The sequence below is a fragment of the Anomalospiza imberbis genome, chromosome 7 (assembly GCF_031753505.1).
Source record: "Anomalospiza imberbis isolate Cuckoo-Finch-1a 21T00152 chromosome 7, ASM3175350v1, whole genome shotgun sequence".
Classification (NCBI taxonomy): domain Eukaryota; kingdom Metazoa; phylum Chordata; class Aves; order Passeriformes; family Viduidae; genus Anomalospiza; species Anomalospiza imberbis.
The window spans coordinates 12,318,579-12,341,449 of NC_089687.1; the positions used below are offsets into that span (position 1 = coordinate 12,318,579).

General features: G+C 46.9%; 1 protein-coding gene and 2 long non-coding RNA genes across 4 annotated transcripts; 2 read left to right on the plus strand and 1 right to left on the minus strand.

Annotated features, from left to right (window-relative positions):
* The first annotated feature begins 360 nt into the window (after positions 1-360).
* LOC137476958 (uncharacterized) lies at positions 361-4,003 on the plus strand. Its single transcript, XR_011000748.1, has 3 exons — positions 361-1,826; positions 3,564-3,639; positions 3,752-4,003. It is a non-coding gene; the product is annotated as an uncharacterized lncRNA (long non-coding RNA).
* Positions 4,004-5,716: 1,713 nt separating this feature from the next.
* INHBB (inhibin subunit beta B) lies at positions 5,717-10,038 on the minus strand. Its single transcript, XM_068195446.1, has 2 exons — positions 9,313-10,038; positions 5,717-6,649 (listed from the first exon to the last, which is right to left on the minus strand). The coding sequence occupies exons 1-2, from the start codon at positions 9,713-9,715 to the stop codon at positions 5,874-5,876; spliced, it is 1,179 nt and encodes a 392-aa protein (XP_068051547.1). The 5' UTR covers positions 9,716-10,038; the 3' UTR covers positions 5,717-5,873.
* Positions 10,039-10,069: 31 nt separating this feature from the next.
* Positions 10,070-10,981, plus strand: LOC137476953 (uncharacterized). Of its 2 annotated transcripts, none has more exons than XR_011000742.1 (2): positions 10,070-10,208; positions 10,599-10,981. It is a non-coding gene; the product is annotated as an uncharacterized lncRNA (long non-coding RNA). The 2 variants fall into 2 exon arrangements; XR_011000743.1 differs by having other exon boundaries at positions 10,108-10,208; positions 10,596-10,981.
* Positions 10,982-22,871: the final 11,890 nt, after the last annotated feature.

The window sequence follows — 22,871 nt, forward strand, 5'->3', positions numbered from 1 at the left end:
CTTATGCTGGGGGCCCTAGAGCTGGATGCAGACTCCAGGTAGGGTCTCATCAAAGTGGAGTACAGGGGCAGAATAACCTCCCTCTGCCCCCAACAGATACCACAGAACCCTCGACTTCCAAACCTTCACAGCAATGTGGCCTGAAAGCAAATTATAGAAGAGGAGGGGAACAAAACAGTTTCAATGACCAGAAAGTGGGAGTCTATGAATTTAATAAAATATTACTTTAAAATTCTCAACAGCAGATCACAAAGACAGTAAATCTGATCAAGTATTAAAAAACTGTACTCGTATCTCAGGGCTCTGATGGCTTCAAGATCTCTCAGGTCATATGGGGTGTGTGTGTGTGTGTGTGTGTGTGTGTAAAAGTTTGATGTCTCTGCTTTGTACAGAGAAGGCTGGTTAGAGCTGCACACATTCCAGGAGGGCCTCTGTTGAATAGAATTGGCCAAATCAGATTAAAAATGCAATATCTATGGTGAAGGCTGCAAGCTGCCTGCTCAGAGATTCCACTGATGTGAACCAGAAGTTCCTTGCATGTGGTCAGGCCCTAAATTTGATACTGGAATTTAAAAACAAATTAAGATTCCCATGTAATATTGACTGCTTTTTTTTTTTGCTTTTTTTTTTTTCCCAGAGTAAAAGATTTTACAGCATGGAATGCTATATGCAGTGGTTACATGAGTCCAAGTAATTGTACCAATTATATAATTTGATATAATTGCACTAATTACATAAACACATAATAATGAAATATAAGTTATTCCAAGAGCTAAACTGGAAGAACATTAAAGAACCTAAATCTGCTCCCACTTATTCTAGTACAAATCAGAAACAATTCCCTTGAAATCAATGAAGTTACCCAAATAAAATTGGCCCCTACTGTTACAAGCAGGCATGTAAATCCAGCTTTTAGTTCAAGGTTACTGACTGGGCAAGCAAATGAAAGCTACTGGGACATTTTTTACTGATGCAGATTGCTAATTCCTGGCCAAATTCCAGTGTATGTAGCGAGATTCATGACAAAGTTAGATGTCTTCTACTCTTGTTCTGATCTGTCACCCAGCATGTGTGGGTTTTGCTAAAACTTTTAGTTGCTGATTCTAAAGGAAAAATTACTTCTTTTAGAAATACTGAGAACTGAGAATGAGCTGGGCCCAATCAGGAATTCCAGAAAACCAGATGCAGGTGTGTCTTTACTCATATTGGTGCTAGCCTGAATTACATCTGCAGACTTTAGGGGAGTTACTGTAGACTGACATCAGCATTAACTGAAACAGACTCCCCTCTTAGACAGAAATTTGTATTTCTGATCCATTTTGCAAAATGTTTCCCACCCTTCCCAGTAGAAACCACTCCATAGAAAAATTATCCTTTTGAAGAATGCATTCAGTGAGGGGTTTCCCTCTTCTCTGGTGGCAGGGCAAGTGCAGCAATTAATTTTCAGCTACTGAGTTCATCTCTCTCAAGTGACAAAGCAAAGAAGGTGAGAGCTGGCAATTTTGGAGCAGGTGTCTATTATGTGTGGAAATACGTGATGTATGCAGAGTTAATCTGTCAAGTGCTCTGTTGCATCACATCGTGACAGTCACCCTGTTCACACCATCCTCATTAACAGCAGTGCCAGGTCCGGGATGGGGTTTTGCCTGTGTTAGAATATTTTAAAGGATGAAGATTCTCCACCTCCAGAGATTGATTCTGTCACATGATAGAAGACACTGATTTAGCATTTACAAAATCGAGTTCAAAGCCTATCAAAAACAAGAGAGAGTCACCAAGTCACCTTTGGGTGGGGGGGTATGGATATGACCCAGCTGGTTTTTGAGGTAGAGTACCTAACCTGGCATAAAGCAATGAAACTGGACGCTCAGTTTTATAAGGATGGGAATGACAGATGGGAACACCCCAAAATTTTTGAAAAGCAGCCATCAGGGATGGCCATCTCATTTTTCATTTTGCCCGATTTCAAAAGTGCAGGAAGTGGAAGCTGCACAAAGCAGAATTCCTGCACTCCCCTGTAAAAAGCTGGCAAGAGCAGTAGCTATATGGCATTTCTGAAAAATCAAGCCCAAACTGTCTCAGATTGGTCCCACAAAATTAAAGATGATTTTATTTCATTTTAGCCTCAGAAATCTGTGTGACAGGTTGCTGCCAGCACCAGGATACAAGAACACCTCACTGTCTGTAGAATGCCCAAAGCAGCAACTCCATGCTGCAGAAAACTCCAAGCATGTTCAGTTCACATCGATTTCTAGAGTCTCACACAAAATAAAAGGATCTGGGAGCCTGGACTATGATCCAGCTCTTCCCACTCCCAGATGATGCCCCTGACACTATCCTGATATTCACGCTCTTCCTTGTGTTTCTGTCCCATAAACACCGTGACTTTAGCTACAAACTGGGGAGCAGAGAAGGCAGGGACAGGGGAAGAAATCTGGGAAAGACTTTTATACCTAGAACAGAGGTGCTTTTTGATGGCCTGTGTGAAATAGTTCAGGATCCCGAGCTCACTTGTGGGTTTGCAGAGGGATGCAGAGCACAGTTCCTGCCCCTCGCTCCTGGCCAGCCCAAGCTCGAAGCTTCCTGGCTGCCAGCAGTTCCCTGTTCCCAGGGCTGCAGGTCCAAACCCCTCACCGAGACACCCTGGTCTCCTCCTGAGCACAGGAGTCCCAGTGTCCAGGGTAGGGTTTGGCTTTGACCCCAGGAACCAAACTCTTTCAATTAACAACGAAACCTAACTGGAGCTACCTCCAGGGCCTTGCATTTCAGTGGGCAAGATTTCTTAATATATCCCATTTTTTAAAGGGCTGCCCAGTCTTATTTATAATGATGGTTTCATATTAGGGCAAACATGCCTTCAGAGTGAAAGTGGGGGGTATTGGCCACTGATTTCAAGGGGAATTTATTAAACTCATCAGTAGCCTAGCTGACCCACGGAATAAAAACCAGAAAGAAGGCTGCTGAGAGGTGGAGCAGCAACAGTCAGTGGTTAGTGGCTTTGACAATCAATGTGCAGCTTGAGGTGGTGAGAAAGCTGTGAGATATTCAAAAAATTTGATCTGGAGGACAAAGTTCTGAGAAGCAGATTGTTGACACAGTCACAGCAAATTACTCTTCCAGGTCTCCCATTTAACCCCAGTGCCTGGCTGTGAGGAGAGCTGGGCAGAGCTACACCTGAATGTGAATTGTAACTAGAACCCATCATTAGTTGCATGATCTCGCTTCTTCAACACTTTTCAGGTTTCAGGGTCAGATCTAACATTTGCTAAGTCAACAGAGGTCCTTCTGTCAGCTTCAGCTGGCATTTGCTCAGGTCTCCAGGAGGAAAAATTTATCTGTGAAAATCAGTTAAATCAATATCTGGATGTATGTGCAGCTGAGTACTTGAGTACTTCTCAACATTTTCAAGGGCTTGTTAGTAAAAGGGAGATATTTTATAAAAAAGAAAAAAACCCTTTTGCTTAGTGTCAGCTAGTTTTGGAAAAAAAATAATCAAACTTACTATTGGTCCTTTATTCCTGGAAGTTCTTTCCACATGTATTTTTTTTACTTCTTCTAAGCAGTCAGGGAGTGACCCAGAGAAGAAGTTACATTCTTACACAGCAGGTGAACCAGGAACTTGCTGTAAATGACCTGCAGGTATGCGGAACAGCGCCGTTCCTGCGCCCAGAGCCCCTGCACTGCTGCAGAGAGAAAGAAGCAGATGCTTATATGTATAGACAGCAATAAAACTCGAGTGTAACATTTTTAGGATCGCAGCTGAGCTCTCAGACAAGGCTTTCTGCAATAACTAATATGACTAAAGTCTAATGCAACAGTCCACTGTCTGCAGCCTATTCAGTCCCAAAAGTAAGCAAGTTCCTCCAGATGTTACACACTAAAAAAAAAAAAAGCACATCCAGTTTTCAATCTTTTTTATTTATTTAAACTGTACACAAATGTAAAATACTTCAACAGCAAATCTAAGTGAAAATTGTTTGGTTTAAATTATTATGGAACAGAACCTAAAAGGAACTTTATTAAATAAACATAAAAATTGGATTTAAAGGATGCACATATTGTAATGTATTCTACAATAGTCACTTTTTTTTTCACTCTACATTCCATGTGCGTATGGTATAGAAAAGACACTGAATAGAACAAACAGAATCCATTTTGTACCCTGAAACAATTGGTAGGCCTCGTGAGGGATTGCTCAGTATGACTACATGATATATGATGGCTTTGCCATCTCATAAAAATTATAACTAATATGTTGGCCTCTTTGGTTCCAAAATTTCTGTATAATACATTTAACTGTATTCATTTTTTGCTGCTATAAAAATAACATTTTTTTTTCAAATGGCAGTTTTTGACTAATCATGCAACTAAATCAGTGCAAACATTAAAAGCAATCATTCGCTTTAAAAAAGAAGCAAAAGATTTAATTTCAAGTATAAAAAAATATAAAAAAGTCATATCATAAGTCCAGTTTTGTCTAGTATGGGTCAACACTTTAAATTGCATAGCTCATGCGGCACCTGTTTACCTAGATAGTGAGCAAAGATAAGTGCACTATCAAGTACCACTTTTCAAGGCATTGAAATTTGCAAGTGCTATTATACGTGCATTCAAGCAGTTTGCAAGTGCTATGCTGTATCATTATTTTCTGATCTTTATGGCCATCCTTGACACCTCCTGGTAAGGAAATTGAAAGCACTCTCCTCTCTCCTCCTTTCCAAGACTTGTAAAAATGTTCCTCGCCTGTTATTAAATGCACTGCATTTCCCAGAACGTCTCCACTCTGTCGCTGTCACTCCTCTTTAGGGTTCATTGGTTTAGCCGTGGTGGCCATTGCTTGTTTGCTCGTCCCCCACGTGACGTAGCCTTGCCGAGTCCCCCACTGAAGAACACAGATTGCAACTTTTGACTTTTTGTTCTTTGCACAGTGAGAGATGCCACCAGTCAACACGGTCCAGATATGGTATCGATTCCCTTTTCCAAGACACGGCGGGTGTAGCCAGCCATGGGTTGCTAGTGGGCAGTAAAAGCATCGGATCACGCCAGCCCAGCTTGTGACTCCGCAACGGCCAGGTGTTAGAAATACAGCAGTTTCTTAAATGTCTGCCCCCTCTTCTCTCTCTCTCTCTCCCCCCAATGGAACCACAGGATTCTTTGCTGGAAGTGCTGTAGGAAGAAGTGGGTATCTGTAATGTTTATGTTTAGATAAATTTAAATTAAGAGGAAGTGATTGCCTCCCAGGGCAGGTGTCCTGCAGCTTCCTGTTAGACCTAAGAGGTGACAGTCGACTTTTTTTTTTCTTTTTTGTTTTTTTTTTTTAGTTTTCTAAGTTTGGTCATTCTGACACCTGCGTGCAAGAATACGTTGTGTTCTCACAGTCTGTGCGTTTGCCTGAGCAAAGGGAGCTCATTTCGGTCTGGCTTCGCCGGCAGGCAGGGAAACAGCTGCTCAGCCGTTCACTCGTACTGGCAGGCATTTAAGTCCATCGTCACTGGTCACTGACTTTCTGTGCTCATGTCCCTTTTCCAAGCTGCCTCGTGTGTGTGTGTGTGTCTGTGTGTGTCTGTGTGTCTGAGCGCGTGTTTGTGTGCGTGCCCACATTTCGTGTGTGTGTGTGTGTCTTTAAGATATTTCATAGCATTAACTTATAAGTGATAGAATATATAAGTGTCCATGATCCACAAACTGCCACTGTCCTGACACCAAAGTGAAATGATTATTTTTTTCTTTTTTTTTTGTCAAACTTTTCCACAGTGACTTTCCAACACTGATGCCTGGATACACAGTGAAACTTCCTCCAACACCATCTTGTACGGGAATGTTTCTCTCTCTCTCCCCCTCTCTCTCTCTCCCCCCCCAAAACACACCTTAAATCAAGCACAACCACATTCTTCCACAATCATATTGGGAACGTCCCTTTTCACAATGTTGTATTCATCATCAAAGTACAGCATTGACATTGTGCTAAGTTTGGTTGGAATGCAACAGGAGTTCACGGTGCCCGGGTTCAGCCCCCGCATTCGGTACTGATTCACGACAGCGGTGTGAAAGGAGGAAGCCGACCCCGGGACACCGGCCAAGTAGGCCGGGCAGCTCCCTTCACAGTAATTCCCATAGTAACCTGATGGTGCTATGATCCAGTCATTCCACCCAATGAGTCTAAAGTCAATGTAAAACTGTTGCCTGCAACATAGATTGGTCCTGCCATCACACTCCAGGCCTCTTTTCCGGATCCTGTGTTTGTTATCAGCGAGGCGGGCTTGCACCACTAAAAAAGGCCGGTGGGATTCCTCCCCGGGGTCCACATAAATTGGCAGCACTGAATACTCTTCACAGCCCTCACATTGAACATCCAAGTTCAGTCTCCTTTCTCCTCTCTCAAACAGAGCCTGGATCGCCTCTGTCATGGGAAAAGTGTGCCAACCACTTCTTTTGAGATCAACTTTCTTTTCAACCACATTCCACTTGTTGCTAGTGTCCGGGTCTTGGAAATAGACTTTGACTCTTACTTTTCGCCTGCTGCCTTTCTCTAAGACATATGGAAGCAGCTTCAAGTAAAGCCACAGGCTGGCTTGAACGACAAACAAGTTCTGGTTCCCTTCATTTGAGATGAAGAAATAGAGGCGGACTCTAGATGAGGCCAGATCGTCTGCAAGATAAGGAGAGATCAGCAAGATTAAGTCAAAAAGGAAATGTTAGCTTGTGTGCCATTCTGGATTCAGGGACAACACTAGAGCACAGCAGATCGAGCGAACAGTGACAGGGCTGTGCCAGTCAGACGGCATGCACTGCATCAGATATCCCCAATTTGCAATTAGAATTAATTGAAAAGGGGACTTCTCACAGCAGCCTTCAACATCAGGCTGTAGTCGGATGTTTCAGATCCACAGACATCAATAAGAGTTTTCCCGAATATATGTTTTTTCCAGAAAGCCAGATTTAAAGATGCTACAGCAGCACCTTGAAAAAGACCAGCACTAGGACTAGATTCTGCTATCTCATCAGTTTAAGAATAGTTTTAACTTTCAGCTACCTGACAATTCTTATGGGGAGAGCTCTTTCAATAACCATTAAAACGCCAATGCCAAACCAGGGATTTTGTTTCGATTTGCACATATTCTCGTTGCGGTTTAAAGGAGAGGATTCACGAGACAGAACGGAAAATATTTCAGTAATGTGCCTGCTTGTCCAACAGATCAAGCTTAGTCTGGTAGAATATCAGCTATTATTAATGTTTTCAATCTCTGCCTTTTCTCCCCAGATCGATGAGCTCCCATACGAGGCAAGGCAATAAAGCGGTTGTTCCCGCTGTAACGCCGTTATTGGCTGTTCTCAATACGCTTTTCCGCAACACCAGAATTAAAGGAGAGAAATTGTCACAGAAAACCAAATGTCACCAAATGTCTGACATAACCCCTTATTTGTAAACAGAAGGGCCTGCTGCATGAAACATTTCAGAAATACCAGCGGCCTTCCTGCAATTTTGTAATGTAAGTCCTAACTAAATTTGGCGTAGGTGATAAATGTGCCGGCCTTTATGGCGGAGACCGTAATTCTGGTCCCTGAATCAAAGCATCCCAATCGCTATTTAAAATTATTGCTGGAAAGGCATTTTCTCATCTGCCCTTATCGGTTTTGCTTCCATCTGTACAGAGTTAAATGTAGATTTTTTTTCTGCCTTTTCCTTCCCTAAGAATCTTTAGCATTTTTGTCAATCTCTGAATGGGATTTTTTGCGTAGTCGGTGTCTTCATTTGTTACCCTAGATGCCTTTCAAATGTGCCTCCAGAGCCCATTCAGTACCTTGTAATAGTTCAGTGACAAAAATTTTCACTGTGTTTGTCTACGTTTTACATAAAGTCAATTTTGGAAGTGTTACAAAAGACAGCGATTAACCGAATACCAAATGGAAGGACAAGCCCACCCCCAATCTCCCAACAACATCCTATTAAAAAATAATAACCCCCAAAATGTACACTAAGAAAGCCTTTCACATGTTAGTAAATACACAACTTTTTCGTAAACTGTGGTGACAGTGACAGAAAAAGAACAGTACGGTGCTGCTGCACCGATCCACATCACTTGTGTTGCGTGAGATTGTGTGCACTCATAAATTTTGTATGTGAATATAACAAGCATATGTATAATGCAACAGATCCCATAGATACTGTAAATGTATATGCCTTTGGTAAGTGGGAGGGTAGATAAAGAAGATGAGTGGGCAGCATACAGGATAGAAAGAGATTTATTTTGTGGACAAATGATATATAGATGCCACAAGAAGATAGAGAGAGGAAAATGAAACAAGCGATAGAGTGATGAAGGAAAGGAGAGATGGGCAGATAGACAGGAGAGAGGTAATTCACAGAGTGATGGTGTTCCAGCCAGATGTGCAAAGTTCACAGGGACAGTGGTTAAACTACTGGAAAGCTCTGCTGAAGGGATTTGATGACACATAACTGCAATGGCTGGACAGGACTGAGATGGCTGGTACCGTGGGGATGGAGGGCAGTTAGTAAACGGACAGACAGAGAGGAGACAGACACACTTGGTAGGACACTGCATGCAATGGACAAACAGACAAGGCCAATACTTGCAAATGAAAGCTAAATAAATGGGAAACAAACGGAAAGAGAGGATGGGCAAATGAAAGCCTCAACAGACAGATGCAGGCAGTGAATCAGATGAATGTGCAGGGCAGACAGACAAGGCAAGGGATGCAAGAGATGGAGTGGGACAGGCAGAGGAGGGACAGTGGGACACGCAGGGACAGAGACAAGCCCCGGTGCTGCTCGAAGGACCGCCAGAGGGGAGCCGGGGGCACAGAGGCTGCGGAGGGAAGGAGGGACAAGAGAGGGGAGTTGCAAGGCACAGCCTGGGGAGAATCCCGGGCACAGGGGCACAAGCAGGGAGAATGGGAAAGCGCGGGCAGGGCCAGAGCGAGACGGTGCGGGGCAGAGGGGAGAGCGAATGAGGCGAAGGACAAGCGGGTGAGCTGGGCGGCCAGGTGCCTGTACCAGGCAGAAGGACAGGCAGGAGGACAGGCAGGGTGCGCAGGGGGCCAGGCAAGGGCAGCCGGGGAACTGCTACGCCTGCTACGGGTCAGGCAGGCGGAAAGAGAAGGTGGGCAGGAGGATAGGCAGGGCGAGAGGGAAGACTGACAGAGGTCAAGCAGGGGGACTGACAGGGGTCGAGCAGGGGGAATGACAGACGGGGCGAGGCAGGACAGGCGGGGAGCGCGGCAGGGCAGGGGCCGCGGCGGGTCGGGCAGAGGGGCGCGGGCGGCGGGGGCGCGCGGCCGGGCGGCGCCCACCTGTCTCGGCGAAGCTGATGATCTCGGAGACCGGGTCGTGGGCCGGGGGCCCGGCGCTCGCCTGCCCGTCCAGGCTGGGGATCTCCACGCGGCCGTCCTCCCGCACCTTGCCGGCGTGCAGCTTGCGCAGCGCCGTGACCATGGCCGCCTTGGGCACGGCGTGCGTGATGTTGGGCCGGTCCCGCATCTGCAGCCGGCTCAGGATGTGCCTCTTCACCGCCTCCAGGAAATCCCCGTCCACCTTGCCCGGCTCCTCGGGCCGCCGGAAGCCGCAGGAGGTGCATGTGTCCTGCGGGGAGCCGCCGGCGGGGGCCGGCGGGGTCGGGGTGGCCGCGGCGCCCAGCAGGAGCAGCCCGCAGGCCAGCAGCGCGGCCAGCACCCCCCGGCGAGCCGCCCCGTCCATGGCGGAGGAGCGGGGGGCCGAGCTGGGGGCCGCCCCGGAGCGCCGCAGGGAGCCCGTCTGCAGGCAGCGCCGCTCCGAGCGCTCCGCGGCGCGGAGGGGGCGGTGGCAGCCAAGCTGGGGGGCCGCAACCGCTCCGCGCAGGGGGGGAGCCGCGGCGGAGGGAGGGGGCGCCCGGGGAAGCGGCGTGTGCCGCCGGGGAGGCGGAGGGGGGAGGCTGCACGCGCAGGCACCGAGGGCGAAGTTGGCGGCGGGGGGGGGAACAGGCTTGGCGTGCACGGAGAGAGCCCGGCTCCACGGGGGAGGGGGACGGCAGCAGGTGAGGGGGTGGCTGCGGAGCCCAGGGAGGAGGGAGGGGGAGCGGGGAGCGAGCCGGAGGTGCGAGGGGATCCGGGGAGCAGGGGAGAGGCGGCGCCGCTCTGCCCCGGTGCCCCGCGTCGCTTCAGAGGGGCATCCCCGGGCGCAGTCGCTCGTGGTCCATCGCTCGCTTCGGCAGGTCCGGGCGGGCCGCGGAGAGGAGCTCTCTAGTCCAGCGTCATTGAGGGGGGTCAGGGAGATAAACGAAGCAGATTTATATACAATCCAATTTATAGCCTGGAAGGAGGGGGGGGGGGGAGAAATGCCACTTGTACCCCCCCGCCCACTCCGCCCCCGCAAGACAATCCGTGGGTGCAGGTCTCTGAGCAGGTCGGCTCCGCGCCGCTCGGTTGTCCCCCTTCAGCGCCCGCTGCTTCTCAACGTGCCATCAAAGTTGACCGGGAGCATCGCTGGGGAGGGAGCCGGGGGCGACGGGCAGGGGGTGCGCGGCTGGCAGCTCCACTGTTGCGAGTCTTCTCCCCCCACCGTCCCGCTTATTATTAGCGAGATGCTCTTATTTTCAAAGCAGCGCGGAGGGTCCGGAGTCCAGCGCGGATGCGGTGGCGGCGTCCGGGGACCCCCGCCGCGGGCAGGGCACCGCACGCTGCGCGACGCGGAGCGGAGAAGCGGCGCGATCCCGGCGATCCCAGGAGAAGCTGCACGGATCCACTCGGTCAGACCAGCTCTTCGGCTCGCTCCCTCGCTTGCTCTTTTAAACAATATCTCCCTTGTTGGTGGTTTGGGTTTTATTATTATTATTGTTATTATTATTTTAAGTGTGATTTTTGTTGTTGTTGTTGTTGCTGCTGCTGCTGCTCCAGTTAATCTGTCTCCCTTTGCGTCTTTTTGATCTTTCGCTCGCCTTGTGCTGGCTTGAACGCTGTGTTTTGTTTTGTTTGGGTTTTTTTTTTTTTTTTGTTTTGTTTGGCTTTTTGGTTTTTGTTTTTTGTTTTTCTTTTTTTACGCGTCTGATGTTCCCTCTCGGATCCGCAGTGAAAGGTCTCGGGGAAGCTGCTTGCTCCTCGCTTATCTTCTCTGATCTCCTCCAGCTAATTTTTCCCCCCTGCAAAATCACGACATTGTGGCACTTTCTACTGAAACTTTTATACAGGAGTTAAAACCACGTGGGAACTCCAACCTATAACAGAGACGCCATGGGTTCCTCACTATTTAGGAGATTAAGTTAAGTCTTTTGCCTCCTGGGCTATTACAGTAACTTCCTGATGTGGAAATATTAACTATGCTGTTTCTTTAACTCCCCCCATCCCCTGCCTCCCTCCCTCCCTCCCGGTTCCTGCAAACACATCCACCGCACACCGGCTCCCGTCCCTGTCCCGTCGTCCGGCAGGACGGACGGACGGACCTCGAGCGGATGCAGCTCTGGCCCCCCTCCCGCCCCGGCCGGGAGATGGATGCCCCCTTCTTCCCCTCCCCCGGTGCTCCTTGCCTTTTAAGCACTTGAAAGAAAAAGTCATCAGAAAGTTTACCGTCGGTTGGCTTTGCGACGGGGCGGGTTTCTGTTTGTTTGAATGGGCCGGGTAGCCGGGGCGGCTGCCGGGGACTGTGTGTGTTTTCCGTGGGGCAGGAGGAACGCGGAGGCTGTCGGAGGCAGCAGAGGGAGGGGGACCGGGGCGGCGGCCGAGGGGAGCCGGGAGGGGAAATAACGGGACCGCTGCACTCCCGCAGCCGTGGCGGGGAGCCGGCAGCAGAGCCGGCCCTGCCCGCGCCCGGGGACCGGGTTTTCTGCGCGCCTTCGCGGGGCAGCGCTTTGGCGGGGTTGGGCGGGGAGCGGGCACAGAGGCAAAGGGGATGGCTGTGACACCCCTCGCAGGGGTCAGGAGAGATTCCCACCCGGCTCCCGCCAGAAGCCCTGCCCGAGGACCAGCGGCCAGGGACAGGGGCCGGGGGGGCGGGGGCAGAAGCCCGGCGCACATCGGCGTCCGCGGCAGCACCGAGGCGTCGGCCCCGAGGCGTCCCCGCGGCCGCTCCGCTCCGGGCCGGGCCGGGCCGGGCCGGGCCGGGCCGGGCCGGGCCCCCGCGGGCTCGCGCTCACCTGCGCGGGGCCCGCGCGCGCCGCCGCCGCCACAGGGGAAGCCTGGGCCGAGGGCGCCCCCTCTGGGCCGCGCGGGGAAGCGGCGGCGGGGCCGGGCGGGGTCACCGGGGAAGCGGCCCCGGGGCGGCGGGACGGCTCCGGCCGGCGTCCCGGGCCAGCCCTCCGACGCACGGGAGGACCCGGCCCTGGGAGGCGCTGGGGAGGTTTCCGCGGGCCGGGCTGGGGTGTCAGGTCCCGCAGAGGCGAGGGGCCGAGGCTGGGGCTGGGCAGCGGGCTGTGCGCCGAGCCGGAGCTCTGCGCTGGGCGAAGGAGCACCTTAGGCTGAGCCTCCTGCCCGGCCAGCGCGGCTGCCGGCCCTTCTAATCGCATCTACTTTTTTTTTTTTTTTTTTTTTTTTAATAATAGCAAAGAAAATCTACCTTCAGGAATGAAGACAACTCTCAAGACCTTCATCTTTTTCACTGAGCCAGATGGTGCTTTTCAAGGGCAGATGCAGGACACACAAATTTCAAGCATGACAGCAAAGAAGTCCCTTCTGCTCATTTCATTTAGTAGAAGAAGAAAATAATAAAACTTCTCATAGATCCCTGGACTGCACTCCAGTGATAGCTGTTAGCTGTCACTAATACAAGCAACTCGGGAGTGTGAAGAGGGTCAAGTGGAGGATCAGCTCATTACTGTGATTTAAGAATGGAGGGGACAAATGCTATTCTCATCATAAATATTTTCTTTTTTGTACTATACTGCAAAAGGAAAGACATTCAATGTGTGCTTCAAAGTCTCATTGCAATCCCAATCTAATTGTTCATGTTGGGTTTAATATAAACAAAATCTAATTGCATATACAGCTTTGTAAATCCTCAGCATCACTGCAGCTACCCTGATGAGAGATCAGAATTAGATACAGTATTTCCTCCCTGCCTGTAACAGGTTTTGAATGGAAAGCCTGGAATGTAAAAAAAGAAATAATGCTAAAAATCCAATCACTCTGACATCCTGTGAGCTAATAAGAGCACGTGAATGCAACAAGCTTAGTACTTCACAGTAATTAATTTGACAGCAAAGAGCTAACAAGAAAACAACAGGCAGAGCAGTGATGACTGGTTCATAGAGGTCACTGTCAAACAAGAAATAGGTGCAAACACAGTCCGTCTCCCTTTGGAAAAAACTATTTCATTGCCCCAGTGAAAATGAAATGCCAAAGAGGGAAAATATAATGGATTTGATGGGGATAACAAATCTGGCACGGTATTTCTAGCAGTAAAACAAGGTAGAGGTTTTCTTTTTAACATATGGGGATTTTTTAATCATCCCTGTTACTCACTGTAGTGGCATGTTTTGGTTTTTGCTTTTTCCCCCCCCCCCCCCCCTCTTTCTCAGTTAGCCAAAGCCATTTTGCATATTCAAATATTGGGAAGATGTTTCTTCTCTCACAATTACTAACAAACTAATACTCTAATAACCTCTATTGTTATTTAAAGTGTGTCCAACACAGCATTCTGGAGGCAGTTCTCGCACAATGGACTTTGTCTGGCTTCCTCCTAGAGAAGAACTTAATCAAACCTCAGATGTTTTCAGGCAGAAGAGCCTTGGGGGAGAGCAAACAGGGTTAACAGAAAGAAATGTGCCATCTGATTTCTAATCTTGCTCAAGGAGCATGGCCTATTGATTGAGCCATAAAGCTCTGTTAATTTTAAGATTTCCTCAGCTTTCAGTTCTTCCCCTTGGGCATAAACTTGTTGCTTACACATAGTGGCTGAACTATTATGGAAAGGGTAGCTTCACATTCCCTGACTCTGCTCTCTTCCCCTCCTCCCCTCTATTCTATTTGTTCTGAGCTCATCTGCGTGAGGATACATTTTCACACACACCTTCTCAAACCGGCTGCTATTCATCTGATTCAGGGTCATGCTTTTCCATACATTAAATGCAGGGGAAAACTGGGAAGGAAATGGCTGGGATTTGTGCTTGACGGGCAAGCACACGATTAGCCAGGGAGCCCTGCTGTGAGAAAGTACAGCGTCGGAGGGTATTTTCTGTAGAATCATCAAGTCTCATGACTGGAATCTGATGCCTATAAAAAGCTACTAGTATAATGAAAACAGTATAAACTGAGATCCTCAGGCAGTGTAAGTCGGCATGTTCCCGAGACATCCGACTGCTACAGAATCACGGAACAGGCCAGGTTGGAAGGGACCACCCGTGGGGTCATCTGATCCTACCTCCCTGATCAAACAGGGTCTTCGTAGACACAACTCCTTCTTCCTTTATAACCTAGATCTTTGCTTATGCACATTTTTCTCAGGGGTAAGGATACAGAAGTCACTCTTGGAGGGGCCAGTCAGTGCAGCCCTGAGCTAGAAACTGAGCAGGATGCAGTGGCACAAGGAAGCTCCCTCAGTGCTCTGTGTTTCTACCATGCCCTCAGTGGGACCACGAGCAACTTACATTAGCAAAGGACCTAGCCCTTCACCTTTAGCCAAAGCACCTTTTATGCACTTAAACCATTAATAATATCTATTGGGTAACCTTACTAATCCCTTTGAGGTAGAATTTTCTCTGCTGTACTGATGGCTGAACTGAATAAAAGCTTCACATATGAGAGGCCTGGTTTGCACTAGAAATGCTTCTCCTTTGATAACCAGCAAATACAAGTTTTACTAGCACAAGCATCTTTTTCTGCAAGCGTTTCCCAAATAAAATAGGCTATACTGGCAAAAGCACTTTTTTTTTGCTCATATAGCTGCATCTATATGGGGGATTTTTGCACGTAGTGAAATGCAATCTGTTTTAAATGGCACTTCAGAAGAGCATTGCTATCCCACAGAAGTTTCAAGGCTAGACCTTGAAGTGTATACTTCTGCCTCATATCTGAAAGAGCTTTTTACAAAGTGGCCATTGTCATCTTGCAGGAAATACAGAGAAACTGAGACACAAGGAAACAGGGTTAGGCTGGGAGTTCTGTGCTCTATCTGGAATTTGTGTTCATTACATTCTTTAGCTTCAGATGAAATTATGTATCCGTAATCAGACTCATTCCTCACTACACAAAATTACTTCTTGAACAAGGGTGACAAAAACTGTTGATGTTTCAAAATCAGCATAATTCTGTATAAATTAGAAAAGTCCTATTGAAAATCAGGTAGGTAAATGCCATTCTGGATGACCTAGACATTTTCTGAACTGTGAAAGGTAGACCTAACTCATTAAAAAATAAAAACACTAAGAGTTAATCTGGCTTCTTTGCTCCTGTCCATGCTTCTTTAATGGAAAACTGTTAACAGAGATTTGTTCTCTAAAAGAAAGGGTCCTACTCTGAACAGCACTTGGAAGAAGAGGGGTTTAGCAAACAGAAACAAAAGACCTGATCATACTGGGAACTCTTCGTCTAAAGCAGGTACAATGAGAATCTAAAAGATGAGTCACAAAGAAATACAGTAGAGCCCTCAAAGGGTTTTGAAGAGCCCCTATTGAATGCCAGCTTTCAGCACAAGTGTCAGGCAGGATGGGGGACATGGGGGAGACAGCAGGACAGGGTGGCAGGGATATACTCACAGCCTCAGCCTCCTGCTCCCACTGCGCCTGCTTCAGCGTGGCTGGAGTCCTGCTCCCCTCACCTCAGCTACCTGGCTGTGCTTCATGGGCAATGCGTTGACTGATTGATCCTCTTCAATGAAATCTCCATGCTCTGGGAGGGTTTGCAGCCGAGCCCCAGGTTCACTGTGGGGAATGAAGCGTGGCTGAATCTTGTGCCCGTGGTGCCGTGCAGCCAGGTCCCTGCCTTAGGCAGGTCTCCGCACACAGCAGTGTCCCTTTGCCAAAAGGGCTGACTTCAGGGATCTGCTCCAATCTCCAGAGTAAAGGGACCAAACACCATTGGGTGGATATCCCATGTGATATTCAAGAGTTATCCTCTGCTTGTTGATGGCTCAGAGTGTTCTTGTTTTCCTTGCACAGTCTGTCCTGTGCAGTCCAAAGCCGTAGCCTTATAACCAGGCAGTGACTTCCTCTGAAGTTACTTGTATTGACCTAAATAGGTTGGGGCGGGTGAGGACACACAGAGAACATGAAAAAGCTGTGCTGGTTGCCCAACAAAGAAGTGTCTGCTTTGTGGTGAGCACTTTTAACATATAAGCACTTTTAACATTCTGTAAAGAACATGATTTTCATGTTTGTTTAAGTTCACACCAAAAGGCTTGCAAAGTAGCAAAGTGGGTAAAAATAAAATCTGCATTTAAGTGGTAAACAAAATAGTTAAAACTTGACTTCTTGTAATTTGAACACTACTTACTGAGGCAGCACATTTAGAAGTCCACGGGTGCTTTTCTTCTGTACATCCACCCATGACTGATGTATCTGATGGATCCAGAAAATTAACTTTAGCATGGAGCAATGTTAAAATCAGCTGTCCTGAGAAAAGCAGTGATTATCATGGAGTAACAACAAGATGGAGATGTTTCCCTCAAATTTTAAATGAAGCTCAGAATCAAAAAATAGCTGGTAGCTTTGCAATGCCATAAAAGAAATGGAGTGCTCGAGTCATGTCACAGTGGACAATCAGTAGCACTCCATGAGTACCTGAACATAAGCTTTTTTTTTTTTCCCAAAAGCAAGTAGCACAATGTAGAGGAAGTGACTACACCTACTTCCTCTGTACAGGCTGCAGCCAGAAGTCCTGGGCTTAAGCCTGAATTTCTCTCTCTTTAGCCCATTTTCACTAGGTCTAAGTTAGAATGACAGCATTCAGTCCTCTGTAAGTTGCTTTGAAATGAAGAAAAGAGGCATACAAGAATTCATCTTTTCCATGGAGCTTGACACAAACAGCATGGCCTTGGTGCTGTATGTCAAAAGTAATTTTCAATCTGTTCATAGTTAAATTGCACAGTTTTGTTTCCATGAATCTTATTATATTAAATGAAAACTGTTGTGCAGTTCAGCTGTTTGCAAAAGAATGTCAGAGTGAGATTTGAAAGATGATTGTGATATGGTTGACTCTCTGCTAGGGCCAGGATCAGAGCACTCCTGTAAGAGCACCAAAGTGTCCCAGTTCAAGCAAGGAGGCTCTTCCACGGGAGCAGAGCAGTAGCACTGTCACAGTTAGTGGAGCTCTATAGATTTAGCCCAGCTGAGAGCTGTCCCACACAACTCACTCTCATCTGCCCGGTGCTATTTAGCCTCTGCAGGCCTCTAGCTAGAATGTTCATGCTGCCTCACCCATCATGTTTGCTGCATGGACATTGGCTCCAAGCAAGGTCCTCTGCTACCACACTAAATCACAGGAGAAGCTTATTAACAAATATTTCTGAATCACCTTCTGCCCTGCTTAGTATCTATCAGTCCTAAGTCAGTGCCTGAGTATGCTGCAGGATTCAAACAAAATGGGTTGCAAACACTGTACAACTTGGGTGCTAACCTCTGCCATTTCTTCCAAAACAAATGAAAAAGCACTTACACTGTGACAGCTTTTTCACTCTCCAGGCTACAAGCGGATCTTCTTGTTCTGTTATTTCCCTGCCGTGATCTTCCCAGAAGTGGGGGAGCTTATTAACAAAGAATAACCTTCAAACTTCTCTACAGTCCTTTGCCATTTCTGAGTAATAATCTTGCCCCCTCAGTGTTTACAGCTGTGGTTGAGATCCTTACCAAGAACATTATTAAGAATAAATTATAATATGTGGAAATATTACTGTGAAATATACTGATACTGTTATACCAGGATAAGAAAATAAACCACTGCTTCAGAGATGGCAAGAGCAGAAGCACACGGATCATGTTAAGCAGACATTGGGTCTAACAAACATACACAGGTACTGAAGTCTTAGAAGGGTGCAGAGCTGCAACAGGAAAATGTGTTGTTCTAGGGTTTTTTGCTTAAAAGATGAGAGAGAGGGCCTAGGGGAGGGGAATGCATGAAAAAGAAAAGGATGAACTTTTTTTTCTTTTTTTTTGGCTACTCCACATGGGGTTTTCCTCTGTTTAAATGCTGAAGGACAGAAAGATTTTAAATTAAAATCTTAATAAATATAGCCCTGAGGCTAGTAACATTATTACATCCAAGATGATTACAGCAACCAAGCCACAAAATACATATATATATTTATTTGAAGCATAATAAGCCTCAGTATTTAGTTAGAAGAAGGCTAGGCAGCTAACTGACTTCCAAATTAGTGAATTTTCCATTCCACTCTACCAAAAGTATAAACCAACATGGCACCTGGTTTGCAGAGTTTGTTTCATTTCTGTACAAGATAACATTTTTCTACTTACATTTTAGATATACACATATATATTTCATCATCATATGCATGAGTGCTGGGAGGAAGAAACCAAAGTTTGCAATAGGAGATATGGATAATTATTCAGCTTCATTGTGAAAGAGGGATCTAGGTCCCCCAGATTGCTTGAGTGAGGCATGTTTTCCTTGAGACATTTGCCTTTTTCAGTCAATCCTAGTCTCAATATAAGATTCTGCTCTCCACGTGTTTGTGTAGATCATTGGGGTTTTTTTAATTATGGAATTTTTTTAATAAAGGATACCGGGAAAATATGGGATACAAAGAAAAGGATACAAGCTGATAAAGATGATTAAATCATAGAGCGACTGCGGAGTGGGTCATGAAGTGTTATAATCCCCAACTCCCCTCTGCTTTCTGCCTCAATGTGTTAATGCATCACACTTTAGTACAGTGACACTTTCAGCCCTAGGTGGAAATTCACACATGATGAAGAGGTGGAGGAGGATTTCCAGATGGTCAGACCTCAGGGAGTGCGAAAAGGTGGGGGGAGGAAGGGAGAAACTGCTGAAAGGAATCGGACTTTGGTCACATCAGTAATTTCCAGCTGAAAATGGAATATTAAAAAAACCACCCAAACCCCAAAAAACAATCACTAAGGATCCCATACTGGGGCCAGGTGCATTCAGGTTTGGACATTATGTGTGATAAATCCTCACCAATACTGGTTGTGAAAGATCCCTAGGAAATATTGGTTTATTTGTGTGCAACAGAAAGGTGTGAGCTTCATTTCTTAGGCCAAATTTTATCGTTGGTACTAAAGCACCCTGACACAGACCCAATTAGTTGTTTTATTCTCCACAGTTCCTCTTTACTAGAGGTTATTGTAAACTGGTACTTGCTCTGAATTGTGCACAAATTTTCACTCCATCAGATGCTGTACTTGGCTGCTGCATCCTTTGGGACCCTCTTCTGCAGGGCCACCTCTACAAGAACAGTGAAGGGCACTGAGAGAAAATGCAAGGCCTACATTCAGTTGGTCCCAACACACCCTAAAACAGGCCCCACTTTCCCTTTAGGGGAGCATAAGGCAGCAGCTGCTATCACACAGCTGGACTTCTCCAAGATGACCTCATTTACTGTGGTCTTTCGGGGCGAATGGGAAGGTAGTCATGGACCAGAGTTCAAGGGGTCTGGTCCTTCAGGGTGAAAGGTGCTAGAGCTGCATAAAGAATTAGCAATAGATGATATTTTGTACCGCCACAGCTTTTTCCAGATGTCAGGGTTAGAGAAAATTTAAGATAACCAGTTATTTAGGCATCACAGTACCCCTGTATTTTTTGTGTGTGTGTTTAAAAGATAGTCTCTTCATAAGGACAGAAAAGCTAAGCATTAGGTATGATGGCTCGGACTGCATTTCTAAGGGGTCTTGCTTCATTCAGCTTCAGGTGATCCTCAGGTCATAGGCATTTCTCCACCTCAAAATGTGCACTTGAGCTGCCAACGGTGCGCAGTCACACTGGAAAGGTGCTTTTGTTTAATATCATCAGTATGATTGCATGCTATTTACCTGTATTTCCTGGAAAGCAACTAAGTAAGTTGACCACAGTCTGGTGAACTACTGGAACAAATATCATGAGAAATAAGGCTGTTGCACAGATTTCACTTTGGGGAAACGTTTGTTGTCCACTCCCTGTCACTCCCAGTAAAAATCATATGCATGCAGGTCAGGACAAAGTTCAAGGAGACAGAAGACACTTAACTTCTGCTAGAGCAACTTGAAATTTGTGAAACGTGTGGTTTTAGCCGCTGCTGAATTCCTACCCCCATTAATTGACTTTCTATGTTAAAATCACTTGTGTCATAGCAAAATGTAAAGAAACCTTGAGCATCTGATGTGGTAGTGACTTCCATGATGATATATTTAAGATGCCCAGGTGCCTGTTGCTGGCTTTAGTGGCAAACCAAAGGCCTCAGAGTATTGTAAAGCCTGCAGCATCCATCTTGGACTAAGTCCCTTCCAATGACTAGATGAACATCTCTGACTTTCTTCCCTAAGGACTCAGTGCAGCAGGTGTTTTCAGTCTGCCCACCTTCCAGATCAGGTGTCCAAAAATGCAGCAATAAATACAATTTTTTTTCCTTCTCTGTTTCTAAAAGAGCTCAAGGTGGGTGGAGGATATGGGCGTAGGCTATTTTTATTCATACCTTAATTTAGTCAATAGTCCAACAGTTCAAGAAGAATAGCTGGGCTCAGTCTCCTTTTCTGCCTGACAGGAATCCCAGGGAGCATGAGAGGCAGCTCAGGTGTTCTCGGCAGGAGCAGGCCATGGGGTGGTGCTGGGACAGGAGCACTCCCCAAGCCTCCAATTGAGTCAGTGCGTGACCAAAGGGAGCAGGAACCCACAACTCTGTAAACAGACAGTTCAGAGACCCACAAGCCCAGGCCTCCCTCCTTCTCACCCTGCTAGCCAAAACATTTGGAACTAGCCAATTCACATGAGACCAGCTTTAAGAGGATGGAGGCAGTCCCCTCCCTGGCACCAAGCATACCCTGGTAAGGGCACTCTGCTGGGAGAGGAGACATACACATTCCCTGGGGCAGAAGGGAATTGAGCCATGTGAAATTCCCCACGTTCAGCACTAGCCTTTTGAGTGCCGAGCACAGTGTATACAAAACACTGCTGCGCTGCCAACCACCCTGCCTTTCCCTTGCATGAACGGACCCACGCTGTGTTCCTGGAAAAAAGCCAAGAGAGAGCCTAAATTGTGAAGCCCAAGGGATCCCCAAGCAAGGTAGATTTAAGAGGCTGTGTTGCCCATGGCTTGCTCAGGCAGAGGAGCAGCCTCTTGGTTTTGGTGGCTGCCATTTTGAGGTAGAGCATGATTCAGGAAACATCACTTCAAAAGGCAAAGATTTGCGGCGGCTGTCAGGAACTGGCATTGCAACACTCCTCAGTGATGCCCAAGACCTTTTCTGAGCCTGCTTCCCCCAAACTAAAACATCACTGTCTTTGCCATGCTAGCAGAGGCAGCTCCCCCAGAGTCCAAACCCCTGCACAATAAATTCTGTACAGACCCAGGTCTGCCCACAAAACAGGCACTACAGGAGAGCAGAGAGATCGTGAGGTAAATGTGCCAAGTGACTCTCTTCCCTCTCAAAGTGACAAAGCATGAACTTGCAGGATTAAGCCTGAAGCAAAATAAGTCCTGCTGGAACTTATTTTCTGTCTAGGTAGCAAGGCTGAGCTTGTTTAACAGTAATGGTCAAAGGACAATAAAAGAATACAGGGGTAAGTCATTTAGACAAGGCAAATCATTAACTGTCTGTATTAAGACTTGAAAGTAACCAAGTGGTTGGTAGCTGTCAAGGAAGACAGTACTTAGAGCAGAACGAACAGAAGAGCCAAATGAACAGAACAATAAATTGGTAGAGAATCTGCCCATAACACGGGACTGCTGCGGCGAATGATTACAGGCATGCAACAAGGCAGGAGTAAACAGCTCCCCAGCCCCACAACTGGGATGCTTTGTTATTTAGCAGAGACCACCTGGTGCACATCAGAGGAAACTTCATCTTCTCACTATGGACTTCCAGCCTTTAGAGGTCATACTCTGTTTTTGGGCTTCTGACACAAATACAAGCAAAAGGCCTTCCCAGCAGGAAGTGCCCAAATCCTTTAACTGGGAAGCCAAAATTAACAGTCTTGCTAAGACACCTTTCCTACCCTCACCCCTTGGTTATTTCCCAAAACAAGAGGAACCGCAAAGGAGCCTGTGATGACTGAAAGGGAGACTCCGCCAGCAGCAGAGTTTCCTCTGTACATGCGTCACTTGCTGCAGCCTGTCTGGGGTGATGGTGCTGTCAGCAGGAAGGGGTTACCAGGAGAGGTGGGGCTGCAGAGCTTTTCACCTTTCACTTCCCTAGCTTTTCTGCAGCTAGGAACAGGCTACAAGTCCATTCCAATTTCTGCATTTAGGATATGTGTTCATCAGCTTTTTTAATTTGAAGTGCTGGGAAAGGCTTTTTAGGAAAAGAGAAAGAAAACAAAGTAAAGCACACATCCCTTTGTCATACACTTGCCTTTCAAAAACTCCAAGCCTATTCAATGCCTTTGACTTTACCCGATTTGTGTCTCATAGGGAAGACTGTTTCCCTGGAATCTATATCCCCATTTCTTTCCAAAAAAAGAAGAACAAAAGATAAGTTTTAACTTGGTGTTGATGCAATATTCACCCCACCCAGAACCAACTTTGAAAGCTCATGTAAAAAACATGAAGAGTAATTTTTACTTAGCTCTTGTTATGAACAATTCAGAGATAAGAAACAAGGCAAGACACGTCTCAGCTGCAAGTGTGAACATGATCTCAACACTGCAATATTTTCCTTGCCTGGCTAGAGATGGGTTGGCAGCATGAGGTATATGAAGGTAGGTTACAGGTGACAAGAATGTAAAAGCCTGTTATTAAACTAGGTGTAAGCAGTCTTGGAACTTCATTAGGGCCAGGGAATTCA